Here is a 16,996-nt window from a genome sequence, read left to right on the forward strand (position 1 = left end):
TAGTTGGGAAGGATAACACTCACAATATCTAGGCATACTATTTATTAATTTATATTTTTAAGCGTGAAAATCACAGCGCATCTTCAAATGTTGAGGTTAGAAAAAAGTAAACAATGTGATTTCTAGCTTGATGTCAAGTAAATCTTGTAAAAAATTAAAATTTATGATTTGCATTACAATTGTTTCATTCACTTTTATTTCTCTGTCTTTTAGGCATAGGGTAAGCAATCAATCATTTCCCCAAAAATTTTTACTACATTACTAATATATATACTACACCCGAAAGTACAGGATAACTATGATCATGGTATAATTACTACTACAATTGAATCTGCATCGTCTATATGCTTTGTAAACTTACTACGCCGTCAGAAATCTTACGATTGCATTAGTAAAAATACTACACTGACATTAGCCTTCCCCTACCATTTCTACATTACAAGTGACGTAGTAAATTTACAACTATCACTGAAATTTTACTTCTGCAACTAAAATAATACTATAGTATACGCTGAGCATGGGTATTATTATTTCCTATGCTGAGCGTGGTAATTTTACGATTGGATTTTTTACTGTGTGGGGGAGGGGACGAAGGAGGGAAAGGGGGGCTGACTAGATTTGGTCTTACAACTATACATATGTGTATACAGAGGTGACTTATAAGGACAATCACATGTACGTAAGGGTAATTATGAGGAAAAAAGTGGAATAATGCGGACGTCTGCATAATTGTACCATGTTATTAATATACATATATATATATATATATATATATATATATATATTTCTCTTGAAAGCATATAAAGTCTGCATAAGTCACTTTCTACAAACATATACGTATACTAGTAGGGATTACGCCAACCCCCCCCCCCCACTAATATATTGTGTCATAACTACAATATTTTTGGAATATGTATTGATTTTTAATTTTACGAAGCCTTAAAAGTGATGTAAACTATGGTTTCTTAATAATAATAAATAAATAAGAATGAATACATTTTTTTTTAAGTCTTGTAATTTCAAAGTTTTGTACTTTAAGGAGGCTCCATCACAGAAGGTACAAGATTTTTGAATGATATTTTATTAAAGCTCAGATCGCGCTTAATCCAATGGTATCCTTATTTCTATGGGTTGGCGATCAAAATCCGGAGATAATTAAATTCAAAGTCTACATTTTTCAAGCTCGCTTAACACAGCCTCTTATGGCCGAAAGCCTGAAGCAAACTTTTGACAATCAATTAAACTACTAAAATGGAATGTACAAGAAAAAAAATATACGTACCGTAACCCTGACATTCTTATCTTTAAGAAATCGGGTGACTTTATAGGCGTTGGCGATAAAAAAATTGATGAAATTGCTAAAATACTATTTTGGTCTGCAGTTACGTTCTGTGTGTGCAGTGACAAATACTACCGACCATATTAGTCTAGGGAGCGCGCGCAATAAAAAAAATTTGAGTTTGTAAAATAACATGAAAACTTTACAATGATTATTCAAATAAATTTGTTTGTTGCGTAATAACGCAGTAAATTACGGCAATCGTTAATATTAGATTATTCAACAGCTGACTGTAGAAATGTATAGTATATTTATATATAATAGCAGGTGGATTCAGTTGAAAATAAAACAAACTTCATAACCAACATACTGCTAGCATAAAAGGAAACTTTCGTCTAGTGACATCGCATCGATCGTCACTGATTTGACCACCACAGTAGGCGATGAAGCGTCCTTAAAATGGGATAAGAAGTGTTTTTTTTTAGTTAATAGTACTGCTGTCGCCACTCACTGATTGTAGCTCGGTTCTACTGATATACTCAGGCAGACAACAATAACAAGTTAACTCGTGTAATTATAAATGCAGGCTGAGAGTCAGTTTAGATTAGCAGAATCAAGCAACAATATTATACATATATTTATAGAGTTTTTTACTCTCCGGAATAATGAAAAATATTTTGGGGGGAGCGAGGAGGACCTGAGGGGAGAGAGGGGGAGCTGAGGGGAGCGGCGGGAGCTTGCTTGGAAATAATTGGATCAAAAACAACGTAAAAACAAGTAAATAACTATTTGAATTGAGGAGGAGCCAAGGGAGGATGGACAGAGCTGAGAATCACTTTTGTCAATACAACTATACAATGCAGGTAGATATATACATTAGAGTACTCTACATCCGGCTCCTTTGATAAGGGCACTACTATGGGCATTTAGCACTTGGAAGAAAGAAGGGAAGAGGGATGGGAGGACACCCATTAAAGGAGGGGGATAGGGGGAAATTAGGCAATTATGCTGCGAGGAGTCGCCTAAACTCTTCTCGAGGAGCATTGCGTGGTGAAAAAGCACATGTGAAAAATCACAGAGGTACTTGCCCGAAAAGTCGCACTGGCCGGGAATGGAACCACGGTCATTCACGTGCCAATCCACGGCCTAGCCGACTCAGCCACCGCACGCTCATATATATATATATATCTTCCTATCCATATACAGTTAATTTGGGGGGTATGTTCATACATCCCTTAACAGCCCATGATCCCCACACAGACCCTCACAAAACAAGGAAAAATTCTCTATATTTATTTGTGAATTCAACCCAAAAAATGTGTTACGAACCCCCACATACCTACAAGCCCCATCACGAATTGATTAGCCCTCATGGCCCCCACAGAAACTTAGAATATTTCCAAAAAACTTTTTAATTATCCTGTTTTCTGACGCTTCCCACACCCCGATGGCTCCTCTACAAAATAAGGGAAAAATCTCATCATTTCACTATTATTTTTACCCAACTATAAATGTGTAACCCCCTCACAATAATGTGTACACTCCTCCAAATTTTAAGTGTCTCTTTAACAGACCTTTACAAACACTTTTTTTTATAGATATGTTATAGAAGGGTACATATCAGGTGATTTGCCCACCTTACAGTCCCTCACATCCCCTTTACGAAAACCTTGTATTTTAAAGATACTTTATTCGAGGGTCAAAAAGTTTTAGTGGTATATCGAATTACATTAGGTTTAAATCTTTCCGTAATATATGCTTATTTTAGTGGGTACGTTTACACCCTACCTCTCTCACACTCTTTTCTAAAAACGTCTTATTCTGCTGTTTTTTCAAGCCCACCATAATCTTCTACCCCCTTTATCAAAAAATTAGAATTCTGTTTAGATACCCATTATTCTTATACTTTTCAACACCTCACCTACTCTGTTAAATAACTTCAATTTGTGTTTCTTTTGTTCATTAGTTATTGTCTAAATAACTATAAATTTTATTATTACGACGTGCGCGTGGAAGACTATCACAGCGTGACGTCACCCCATTTAAAATAACACGGTGTGACGTCACCCTGTGATAGTCTTCCACGCACACGTCGATTAATAAAAACTTTTTGAACAAAGGTAGTTTATGAGGTGGAAAATCTTGATGGTATATTGAATTACATTACCTTCAAATATTTTTGTAATATGCACTTGTTTTTGTGGTTTTTGTGTTTACACCCTTTCCCTCACCTTTTTTTAAAAACGTCTTATTCTACTGTTTTTGATGCCCACCAGACAATGAAAAATTAAAATTTTTCGTTTGGTTGATTCTTTTGTTTATTGGAGATCACCATAACCATACTTTTACTTTTGTTGTTGCCTGCCGTTTTTTAAAATTGTATGGTCTCATGTATATAGTGACTCAGAACTTCTTGCATTAACCTTCATAGAATAAAAAAAAAAAAAAAAAAAAAATTAAAGAATTTCTTTATACATTTTTTGCACATAGCCTAGGAGGCAAATAGACAGGCGTGCTAAATTTTTTTGTTGTGATTATTTATACTGCAGTATATATAGATATTATCATACATTTTTTCATTTATTACTTATAAGTATAAGACATGATATACACATATGTTTATTGATTCAAAATTCATATGATGTAATAATAACAACCGTAAAAGTCATCGATAATCAGTCTCGTCCACAATATTTAAAAAGGCTGATTAAAAAAAATACTAAACTACATGGCATTTACATTTTTCTATTTATTGTACCTATAAATTTACTATACATGTACAAATGTAGATAAAATCAATATTAGTACATATGTACCTACTATTTTTGTTATCTTCAGTAAATGGTTTCATTTTTCTTATTATTTGTAGTAAAATTTTCGCTGGGATTTTTTTTTCGATGAACTTTTCTTTGAAAGATTGAGAAAAAAAATGAGAAACTGTTTCATTTGTTTAATTAATTGTTATACTGAAAACAGGGGGTTGTCGCACTGAGTGCGCAGAGGGGCGGAGCCCTACTATTATATGTTTCTTGTCAAAATATTTGTAAATGGAGGTTCTACAATGTCATTTAAAAAAATTGTGTTTTGCTGTAAGTGTATTAATTTACAAATTAATTGTGGAACAGCATTTATTTAAGGCAGAACAGTAAGGCAGACAGAAAAGTTCAAATTGTAGAATCGTGCCACAAAAATGTATGCTATATTTGAGCATGTCAGAGCTGCACATGAATTTTCTCATATTATTCACCAGGGGAGATTTTCGAGAAAATAATTATTAAATATTGACAGTTTAACACGGTCTCTCATAGGAGAATAAGCTTAAGTTGCCTTTTAATTAAAAATTAGATAAAAATAGTTTGAAGCCATAACCTCTCTCACTGCTGTATTTCGAATTTGAAAGAAAAAATACGTCGGACTAGTATACATATCATAATCTTGGTGTTGATAGGCTTAAAATTTTAGACTTCAGGTACATGAACTTAGAACTATAAGCAAAAAATATATGCACTTTATTTGTAACGACATAAAACTTTTACCCTGTGGGTTCATAAATTTAAGAGACATATCGTTACAGTTTTTCGGTTAACGATATATTTACAAGCTTACGATTTTTAGGTTATGTTAAACTCACAACTCTTTTAAGACACATGGACTATAAATAGATGTGTTTTAAGTACCCACGTTTCGTTATATTACAATCCGTAAAAACTAACATTTTTACAGTAAATTTTGCAACTTTAGCTGGCTCAAGACAGCTACATTTTTTTCGAAAAACTCTTGAAATCTTACGTTGAGTTTGAAGAGTATTTTTTTTTCTTAAACAAGCACTATTATAAGGTATTAAGGAATCATTTTCAAATTAAAAAAAATCCTCCTATTATATCGTACCGATATTATTTACATGTTTTTCTAGATACCAAAAAATCTTGTAACATGTAAACTCAAAACTGACGGTTCAACGGCATTTCAAAAAGAAAGGCTTAAACTTTAATATCCCGAGTCTATTTTTTAAGGGAAAAAGAACTCGCCGTCATACTACATACCATAAGCTTAATAATGGAAAAAACGATGTTTTTTATACTGTTAGGTTAAGATATCGTAAGATTTTTAGGTAATTCTATGGCTAGGTTTACTTTTAGCGCATCAGAAACATTCTGAAAAATACAGTCTAGTTTCAGGTCAGCCTAATTTTGTTGGCTTGTGTAATCTTTGTCGTTATGGTGGATTTTGGGTCACTTGCTGTGAGAACGGCATGCCTTATTAAATCTGTTTTTTGTCATTTTTATATCTGTATTCTCGAAAACAAATAATTCAGAGCACCATTGATTCTTGCTGTTCCAACGGCACGGTACGCATTACATCGCAATGCCAGGCACAGAAGAAGCTGCGAAAAAGTGACGTAGCGGGGTTTCGAACCCGAGCCTTTCCGGGGGAAGGTAAGCGTACACTACTTAACCCACTGGGAGCTATGTGAGTGATCTTTATGACCAGCATCAGCGCCACTATCGTTTTAAACTGTAACTGTAATGATCGAGATAAATAAAGCGGTTTGCTATTCAAACAGTACATGACTATTACAAGTATCTATAAACCCCTCTTCCTTGCTCCTTTGTAATCATCAATTAATCCGCATTTATTAGTACATGACTATGTCAAATTAATTCAAATAAAATGTCCGTTATGAAGATACAACAAATTTTTAGTAACCTGAATGATTGTAGTCAGGTAAGATTTATTGCTTAATTTTGACAGTGACGAAAAAAAAAAGCTTTTAGCGGTGCTTGAAAAACTGATTTGTGCATAACCTCCAATTTTAGTTTACAGCAAGTTAAATGATCAGTGTATATCCATAAGAATCTCCAATTAACATAAAAAGTAGAAAATTTTTTTTTTTTAACATTTTTTAGAGCATATGTGTGCCAAAATTGCTCTATCGGCCCTCAACATTGTGTCAGAGGCTATTTTTCTAGCAAAAGTATAAACATGTATATACATACACTGTTAATTCATCACCCAAGCGGAAATTTATTTGTCGAATAAAAAATAATAATGGATGATAATATTTTGTAAACTCTAGATTTAAGACTATAAGAAAGTGTAATAGAAGTTATTATTAGTTGATTTTTTTTTTTTTTTTTTTTTTTTTTTGTATTCCATACAAAACTAAAAAAAAAAAAAACTGATAAAAATTGTTATAAAGTATAGGTATCGGAAACTTGTACAAACTATTTCAAATTTAGCTATAATGACTATTAAATTTTTTTTGTGTTCGTTTACACTGCAAATGGAACTAAAAAAAAAAAATAAAAGATAATAAATATTATAAATTATGATAAAGTAATAAAAAATTTGTTTCTTCTTATTTGTTGTAAACAAGTTTTTAAGTTTTATGAGGGCAATGATACAGTTTCCTGATAAATAAATGATTATTTATTATAAAACAATACATAAATTTCCATTCATTACAGTTCACATTTGCTATTAAAGTTATTTGATACGTGACATTATACTCTTGTAAGTTTTCGCATTTTTAAGGCACTTAATCGTTTTGATAGAAAGTTGTATTCAAGTTAATCCTGAAAATGAGTTAATCTATAAACAAACATTTATAACTAATGAAAAAACATCAAAAAATAATACTGTTAGGTACGAGTCGACGCTTACACACACATGAGTGAACGCGAAGAGTATATGTGTGTGTAGGTTTATGTATGTAGGGCATAGAAGTGTGAACGCGTCGGAAGTGCGAGCATGTACAAGCGAGCGAGGAGCGAGCAGTCCACGTGTAACTGCCAACCAGCGCACATATGTAATTAAGTTAAGGGTATCAAATAAAGAACAACCGAGTTACATCCCAAGTGTACTTCCTTTATTTGATCCCTCATTCAAATACACAACAAATGGCGACGAGGATGGGATTCCATTAAGTGCGCGAGATCTCGAGTAAGTGTCGTGGCAGTACGAAGTGCTGAAATAGTAGCTTTTTGTGGCATACTGTGGCGCCTTCGGGCAACACGGTCTGTCGTTTCATTTTAAATTTTCTTTCGGTGTGATTGAAATTGAAGTTACTCGTTTTTGCAAGCCAAAATGACGACAACGGGGCTACCTACAAATATGACTACAACTGCAATTACATATATGCAGTCTCCATTATTACACGTGGAGCCTTTTGTCCCAGGAACTTCGGAATGGTGCAGATGGCTACAGAGACTGGAAGGAGTTTTTTCAATCATGAAGCTAACACCGGAAGAAAAGGTTCCGCACTTACTACATTACATAGGTGAAACCGCGTTCAATAATTTGTGCAACAATATTGGAGCGGAAAATCCTTACGAAAAATCATACGACACTCTGAAAGAGAAGTTAAAGGAGTTGTACACCCCTGCAGTACTTGAGATCGCAGAAAATTTCAAATTTACAAGCAGAAGGCAGTTACCAGGAGAAGATACACAAAGCTACGCAAATACGCTTACAAAAATGAGTCTTACATGCAATTTTGGAAGTTTTCAAGAAACGGCTTTACGAAACCAGTTCGTTTACGGTATTTCAAATCGCAGGATTCAAGGCCGACTTTTAGAAACAAAAGGGGTAACCTTTACAAAGGCTTTACAGATAGCGTTAGCAATGGAACTTTCCAAGAAGGAAGCAAATACGTTACATCAAAATACGGTACAAGTTAACTACACTAACACAAGTACACGTAACTACAAGCAACGTACATCACAACTAAAGTCGAGTCAAAGTTATGACTCAAAGGAGAAGCAAGTTTACACCCGCAACAACAAAACTACAAGTAGCGATTCAAATTCAAAGAATTTCAAATGTTATCGGTGTGACTCTGATCATAAAGCCAATACGTGTAAGTTACCGATGACTATAAAGTGCAATTTCTGTAGTAAACAAGGACATTTAGCCAAGGTATGTTTCAAGAAGAGAAATTCGCTACATGCAATAGAAGAAGAAGATACAGCAGTGGATACGGACTGCATAGAAGTATTAGGCGTCGAAACAGAAGACGCACGAGAAAAATTTTTCAAAACTCTCTACGTAAACAACAAGAAAGTCACCTTCGAAGTCGACACGGGAGCAGCCGTTACGCTCATGGGAAGAGAGCAGGCAAAACAACTTTTTCCAGGAACACCGGTGCTACGAACAGATCTACAGCTGATTACGTACTGTAAGCGAAAAATAAATGTTATAGTGTACATTACAGTAGATTTTAAGTGCCAAAATTTTTATAACACGGGAAAATTATACATTACGAATATCGAACGATTGCCACTAATGGGGCGAGAATGGATAAAAAAAATTATTAGAGAGAACGGTACAAACGCTTTATTCGATTCAATTTTACAAGTAGATATTTCAGAAGCGCAAAAGAATACATTAATCGATAAATTATTAAATAAATACAAAAACATTACGAACGAGAATATAAGCGCAATACATGATATTCAAGCGTCATTGATACTAAAATTAGACGTTAAACCTGTTTTTCTTAAGCCCAGGGCCTTACCGTTCAAATTGATACCTTTAGTGGATAAAGAATTAGATTTACTCATTAAAGAAGGAGTTTTAGAAAAAGTTGACACTTCAGATTTTGCAACTCTTACTGTGCCTGTGCTCAAGAAAAATAACCAAGTAAGAATTTGTGGATATTATAGCGTTACAATAAATCCACAGTTAAAAATAAATTAATATCTGCTACCTACGGTACACAAATTTTTCTCGGAAATGGCAGGTTGTACTGCGTTTGCAAAATTAGACTTCAAATTAGCTTATTTACAATTACAAGTCGATGATAGGAGCGCTAACTTATTAACGATTAATACACATCGGGGACTATTTAAATGTAATCGGCTAATGTACGGTGCAGCCCCAGCACCAGCAATTTGGCAAGAGAAAATGAAAAACATACTTCGCGGTATTAAAGGCGTAAAAGTTTTTCTAGACGATATCCGAATAGCAGCAAAAGATTTTACAGAGCTAATGTTAAGGTTAGAAGAAGTTTTTAAAGTACTAGATAAATACAATATAAAAATTAATCGAGAGAAATGTGAATTTTTTGCTTCAAGAATATACTATTGCGGTTACGTAATAGATAAAAACGGATTACACAAAGATACACAAAAATTAGAAGCAATAGAAAAAATGAAAAGACCAACAAATGTTTCAGAATTACAAGCTTTCGTTGGATTTGTTAATTATTACGGTAGATTCATAAAAAACGTGAGTTTGGTTTTGGAACCCTAGTATGAACTTTTACGTACACAAAATAAATTTACGTGGTCAAACCGTCAGGAAAAGGCATTTCTCGAAGCAAAGAATGCTTTTACTAGTGAAAAATGTTTAACATATTATGTCCCAAATTTACCTCTCGTACTGGTAACAGATGCGAGCCCATACGGCGTAGGGGCAGTGTTATCGCATCGTTTCCCTGATGGGACCGGAAGGCCAATACAATACATTTTACAAACGTTGAACACAACACAGAGAAAATATAGTCAGATAGATAAAGAAGCGTATGCCATTGTTTACGCTATAAAGAAATTTTATCAATACCTTTACGGGAACAAATTTACATTAATTATTACAGATCACAGACCACTTACACAAATCTTTGCAAAAAACAAAGAATTGCCACGTTATAGTGCAATGAGAATGCAACATTACGCAATATTTCTACGTGGTTTTGAATACACTATTGAGTACAAGAAATCAGAAAATAATGGCAACGCAGACGGACTATCTAGACTACCTGTAATTACCGCAGAAGAAAACGTCGATACCATTGATTTATTCTATATAAATACGTTTGAGACGTTATCGATCGATGCAAATACCATACTAGAAAAAACGCATAAAGATCGCGAATTACAATGTGTGATATCTACATTAAAAAATGGAAAAAGCGGCAAGGAAGTACGGAGAAAAAGAAAAATGGATTTTCGGTAAAATAGTGCGTCGAACAGGCAAATTACATTATGAAATTAAATAACATGACGGGAGAGTATGGTTGCGACATATAAATCAATTGCGACGTATAGGAAATGTAAAAGAGAAAGAAAATTTTCCAGAATTTTTTGTTCCAGAGGAAGAGATGGCAATGACGCGTATATATAGATTCGAAAGCAATTACGAATAATCCTAATACTTCAAGGTCTTCAGAGTCCACTTCGTTTATAGGCAGTAATGTCTCCACAGAATCAGGAAAAGACAGTAGTCCACCTGTTAGACGAGCCAGAGGACGGGGGAAAAGACTGAAAAAAGATACGCCACAACAAAATAATGATGAATCTACAAATGACGAAGAATTTCATACGCCAAGAATAATTCGCGTAAATCCAGTAAGAGAACGGAAAATTCCAACCCGTCTAAAAGATTACATTACACATTAAATACTATTTATCTGATAAGGTAGAAATTCTTCGTCGGGGGGAAGTGTTAGGTGCGAGTCGATGCTTACACACACATGAGCGAATGCGAACATGTACAAGCGAGCGAGGAGCGAGCAGTCCGCGTGTAACTGCCAACCAGCGCACATATGTAATTAAGTTAAGGGTATCAAATAAAGAACAACCGAGTTACATCCCAAGTGTACTTCCTTTATTTGATCCCTCATTTAAATACACAACAAATACTATTATCTAAAAGTTGTGAGTATTAAATTTATAAAAATTATATTAAAAGTAGTGGTACAGCAGTAAATATAAACTGTAATGAATGGAAATTTATGTATTGTTTCATAATAAATAATCATTTATTCATCAGAAAACTGTGTATCATTGCCCTCATAAATCTTAAAAACTTGTTTGAAACAAATGAGAATAAACAAATTTTTGATTATTTTATCATAATTTATAATAGTTATCATCTTTTATTATTTTTTTTTAGTTCCATTTGCAATGTAAAAGAGCACAAAAAAAATTTAATAGTCATTAAAGCTAAATTTAAGAATAATTTGTACAAGTTTCCGATATCTATACTTTATAACAATTTCAATCAGTTATTTTTTTGTTTGGTTTCGTATGGAATACCAAAAAAAAAGAATAAAAAATAATAACTAATAGTAACTTCTGTAACACTCTCTTGTGGTCTCAAGTCTCTATAAAATATTAATATCAGTTATTGTTTTTTATTCGACAAATTAATTTCCGCTTGGGTACTACTTGAATAATTACTACAGACAACAAATTAGTAACATTAAAAGTTACTCACTGTAGAACAGAAGTATTTACGCATTTCTCTTTACGCAATAAAGTTATAGCTATTTGGCATGCAGATGCTACATAATACTCTATTAAGATTCTATCTTGGGAGCCAACGCGAAATATGTTTTTTTTTTCCACCTATCTTCGCGCAAGGACTTGATGAATGTTCACGTACGCGAAGAGATTTTCGAATAACTTTTCGCATACGCAAAAAAACTGTTAAGCTACATACAAGCTTTTAAGGTACGTGAAAAATTTTAGACGTTAAAACTTTTTATGCATTGATACACAAAATTTGTTATTTATGTGCACAAACCCCCACGTATGTTAAAGCTTTTCGTACAGTTACGTATGCACTATAATATATTTTTCGTACCTGCGGCCATAAAGTGGTGAATCACGCAAACGTGATAACCGTTTTACTGTCACAGAGGTACGAAAAATAGTATACACACCACGTTCGGAGGTTAAGAAATGTCCTAGATTTCACTTTAACCGCCCTCGGCTTCGCCTCTGGCGTATATTCATGTGAAATCTGCGACATTCTTAACCTTGTTCGCTAGGTGCGTAATATACAATATACTAATACATCAATAATAAGTGGATATGCTGTGGGTATTCGCTGTGAGAGTGAAGACAGCCAGTGCTCTACCCTATTGTTGCGGTCCAATAAAAACCAATAAAAAATTCTTTGATTTTACCATAGGATTTTTCTATTGGTTTGTTATCGGTATTTGCACCCGTAAATCCAAATAAAATCCGAAATGGTTAAAAATAGATTTTCTATATCATTTATTATAACTAGGACATGATTGAACAAAAATAAATTGACAAATTTATGTCATCCCATCCGGATGGTAACACCAAAACGGGGGGATTAACTAACCACTTAAATCACTTCACATATTTTTTGTAGTCAAAAAGGTTGCTCACATCATCTTTTAATAACTCTTGCTCAACCATACAGAAATTAAGTATATCAATTGTAATGAATTTTCTTTTTAGATTTGGCATCACGGAAGTCGTCCGCTATCCAGCCAGCGTTGCAAAAAATCGCCGACTAGAGCGCTGGCTGTCTTCACTCTCACAGCGAGTGTCGTGAGTCTCGGCGAGTTACAAGTAATGTATTCCAATTTAAATCATTATTAACTATAAGAAATGTAAGGGTTGTATTCATATTCATAATCTAGATTTTTTCTAAGAAATCATTTATTATATCAATAACAAAAAAAAAAAAAACATATTGATTGTTTAAACTAAAAATAAACTTTATCGTACGCGAACGTTTTGGCACGTGAATAACTAACTTTGCGTATTAGCACATGAAAACCTTTTACGTCAGAAATAAATTTTTTGCGTACGCGAAAAGCACAAACGTAGCTGAAGGGTTTTTTTCACATACATGAAAAGTTATTCGAACATCCCTTCGCGTACGCAAACATTCATTAAGTCCTTGCGCGAAGGTAGGCAGAGCATCTTCTGAGGAGTGGAAATTTCACGTGCTGGCTCTTTGGATAGACTTAACTCTTAATGTGTTTTATTTATATCAATATCATAATCTTGACTGATAGTAAACAATATTAATCAAAGAATGCATATACTAACAAGAAATAAGTCAAATTATGCCTGCTTAGTATTAAAATCTTCTTCTGAAAAGAGGCTATCTAACTTATCATATGTATAATATCAGAGAGAATAAGCACTTATAAAATTTCTTATTAATAATCAAGGCCTCTATTTTTTTGTCACTGCAAAAGTTGAGTAATAAACCTTACCTGACCACACTCATTTGGGGTACTTAAAATATGTCGCATCTCCGTGACAAATATTTTTTTTAACTTGATTGAGATAGTCATGTACTGTTTAAATAGCGATCCGCTCTTTGTTTATTATGATCATTGCAGTTACATTTTAAGGTAATGGTGACGCTGACGCTGGTCGAAGCATAGCGGATCAAGCATAACTACTATTTTGCTGACAGAAATTCATGGATAAAATACTACGTTGACTAGAATCGATTATTTTGTCGGATGATGGGGCTAGGTGACATCGTTTCAGTAATACTCAAGCTTAATTGTAAATTAGAGCCTGGGTATTTGGTCTCTGTCAGATCAAGTGGACACACAATGTACGAGAGCAACAGGCACACAGGCTCAATTCTTTGAATTTTCTACCTCAGCTTTAATCTGGAACATAAGCAAGCAGTATACTTTTATAGTATGTCTATGTATAATACCGACCTCTTTGCATTTGATGCTCTGGATATTAGAACAATAGCAGTTTTGTAGAACTGACTCAGCATGAGAGAAGTGTTGGAGTGGCGAGTTAGCAAGTAGGCCAGAATCGACGCCAAGGTTATTCATAGTAAAGCTGCTAGGACAGTAGGCTTGATCATGGGCAGACATATCATAGGAATCTTGAACTTTTAACATTGAGTTGTCATAGGAGTTAGAGACTAAGTTGTAATGTAGCTGTTGCTGACGATGTAGTTCACTCAGATTAACGACGTCTTTCACAGGTTGATCAAGGTGTACTAAGTTCAGGGCAACATTGAGGTTATAATCCGTGCTGGTACTATTGCAGGCCTGTAGCTGACACGAATAATGTCCAATAATATCTTTTGAGCAATCAGGTCTGATCAGCGATTTAGACCAGCTATCTATTTGAGGGTTGCCATTTTCACCACTGCTGCTCGTTGCTGTCAGAGGGGCATACGAGTTTGAAACAGAACCATAGAACCCATCGTTTGTGGTTTGGCCAGGATGCTGTCTCAATGATTGTATACAATTGTCAGAGGTATGCAAAGTTCTAGAACAAACAAGTCTCAATTTCCCTTCAGTTCTTTCTATTGTTATGATGTATAATTTGTAAATGTTTCATTATGACTTCTTTGTTTAATAATTCAAAGAATTTATAAATGATGTGAATTTTGCAAAAAAAATTTGTATATGCTTGAAACAATCACATAATAATAATAATATATGAGTGTTAGAATTTGAAATTCTCAAAACATTGACAAGCTTTAAAATACCTCTGCAAATTTTTTGTAAATCCATTGGTAGATGATGTTACTTTGTCATGAATCTGCAATCCTAAGCACAAATTTGAATTGAGCAAGTTCAGATCTTGGCTAATGATTTTGTAATCTTGGTCTTTTGAGCCTAGCGTGTCGTTAAATGATGGTGTAGGTGTATCAGATGTGTGAAAGGTAGAGTTTAAAAAGGAACTGGCACCTAATTTAATATCAAAATCTGGTGCTATTGGTGCTTCCACTTGATACTGTTGCAAATTATCATTGCCATGGTGAGCAGAAACATTTTTAGTTGTAAAATCTTCATCAAGAACTTTGGCAACAAGATCATTCACCATGGAGTTGTTTAGATCCTGTCCATCGTCATCATCCAAAATGGTCTATAATTTAATAGTTTTATGAAAGTAACAAAAAACACGTTTCCCAGATTAATTAGCTTTACACTTAATTCATTCAATATTACATAAGAATTGTGCAATGAGTATACAATTACAGTCTTATGAAATAGAGATTGTCTGCTTTAAGTCATTTTTAACTTCAGTAATTTAATAATCAATGTTAAAAAAATTTGAATTTCTGGAAAATAAACCTTTTTGGTAGATCCTCTAGCAAGCAAATCGTAACTCCATGGACTATACTCATTGCGTTGGTTTTCTTTGGCAATTTCAATCATACTACTGGTTTTTTTGAATCTGAAAAGTATTTAAAACATACATGTATGAACATAAACAATTGTGTATATACTTAAACATAATTATATAGATTAACCGCCTGCTAAATATAGTTCATGCTGTAAAGGAATCAATTTATTATACTTGACACTTGAAAAACTAAAATATCGCTCAGTAGTCCCTTCATTTAATTATAGGTTTGGAGCTTTGTCTAGAAGCTTGAAAGCATCCACGATATACATTTTTAGAAGCCTTTAAGGTCTTCCAAACTAAAGCCCCAAATAAATGTCACAGGTACCATTTTGACAAGAGCTTTACTTATCACATAATCAGTTCTCTAGTATGCTGATGCCATTTATTCAAAATTAGTTTGCACCACATTGGTCCATCTTTTCTGTATTTTGAGTGGTATAATCAGATGCATTGCTCTAGAAGAAGCTGGATAGAAGAGAAAAATGTAGAACAAAAATACTTGACATTAAAATCCAACTGTGATAAGTGGATAAGTCCATTACAGAATGTTGAGACAAACAACAGCATGCTTGGCCTTTATAGTGTTATCAAGTGAGGTTGGTCACCAATAATAAAAAGGTTGATGCAGGTACCAGTTGCTTACGCAAAATCATAAATATAAATAACAACTGGCTGAAGTTTGACACTATTAAGTATTTTGGACTTGTGGAAAGAAGGGCACGATTATGAATTCCTGGGCGCTTAGATATTCAGCTATGTTGTAACCCTATATCTTGGCACCTAGGAATCGTAATCATTCTAATAAAGAATGTACATCATGACTACATAATTTGTCAAGAAAACTTAATGAATCCGTCAAGAGGCTGAAAACATCCAGTTGACAGATAGACCATTTAGTAAATTTATGACAGTATGAATTTAAAATCAACCTACTTCTAAGAAACATGATTTCGTGAATTTCGTAAACTTACTTTACAACATAATACACGCATTCTCAACATTTGAAATCACTATGACTAGAAAAAAGGTACCATAGAACCGGAAAAACTACGCAAACCAAACAAATCGTTAACAAAAGCGCCTTCCATCACCACCTATGCGAATACGATACTTACGTTCTAACTAACTCTACAACTCGCGAAGTTGAGGTACGAGGTCCGTATGCAGTTCTCGTTCACGTTCAATTTAACCTTAGAGCATATACTACATTTCAACGCACATCGTCAGTAAATCAGGGGTGTAATCCGCAATCGCCGCCAGCACATACGTAAGACGTGACAACGTTGCGTGGTTGGGGGCGCTACTGTCGATTTACTGGTGATGGGTGATGGGGTGTGATCCGCAATCGCCGCCAGCCAGCGTTAGGTTAGCAGCGTTGGGTTAGGCGGATTCAATATCGGAACTTTTTCCCTAGATCGTATATATAGCTGTACCATCTAGGGAGAATGTTCCGTCGAGCAGACAACTCAGCAGTGAAGGGGCATTGCCAAAGACACGCGAAAATTCAAAATTGTAATATTAATAACACAAGTGCCTATCACCTAATGACCCGAAGCGCTAACTGGCCACTCTGTTAATTAAATAATTTTTAATAACACAAGCGCCTATCACCCAATGACCCGGGGCGGGTAACTGGCCACTCTTTTAAATAAATAATTATTAAAATAACACAAGCGCCTATCACCTCATGACACGGGGCGCTTACTGGTCACTTTGTTAAATAAATAATTATTAAAATAACACAAGCGCCTATCACCCAATGACCCGGGGCGGGTAACTGGCCACTCTTTTAAATAAATAATTATTAAAATAACACAAGCGCCTATCACCT

The 16,996-nt window shown here is 34.3% G+C and overlaps 1 protein-coding gene across 4 annotated transcripts in view; it reads right to left on the reverse strand.

Moving 5' to 3' along the window:
• LOC106646941 (uncharacterized) overlaps window positions 1-16,412 on the reverse strand; it is a 289,103-nt gene extending 272,691 nt beyond the window's left edge. For 2 of the 4 annotated variants that reach the window (XM_014363172.2, XM_014363168.2), the window contains exons 1-4: window positions 16,281-16,412; window positions 15,111-15,213; window positions 14,522-14,901; window positions 13,731-14,298 (exon numbers count right to left, since the gene is read on the reverse strand). In XM_014363172.2, coding sequence (XP_014218658.2) covers window positions 13,731-14,298; window positions 14,522-14,901; window positions 15,111-15,194 — 1,032 coding nt within the window. In that variant the 5' untranslated portion in view covers window positions 15,195-15,213; window positions 16,281-16,412. Of the gene's footprint in view, window positions 1-13,730; window positions 14,299-14,521; window positions 14,902-15,110; window positions 15,214-16,136; window positions 16,258-16,280 lie in introns of those variants that run through there. The other 2 variants (XM_014363171.2, XM_014363169.2) reach the window with 2 other exon arrangements.
• Window positions 16,413-16,996: the final 584 nt, after the last annotated feature.

The sequence above is a fragment of the Copidosoma floridanum genome, unplaced genomic scaffold (assembly GCF_036245765.1).
Source record: "Copidosoma floridanum isolate Cflo_tuat_1 unplaced genomic scaffold, Cflo_Japanese_pri ptg000020l, whole genome shotgun sequence".
Lineage (NCBI taxonomy): Eukaryota > Metazoa > Arthropoda > Insecta > Hymenoptera > Encyrtidae > Copidosoma > Copidosoma floridanum.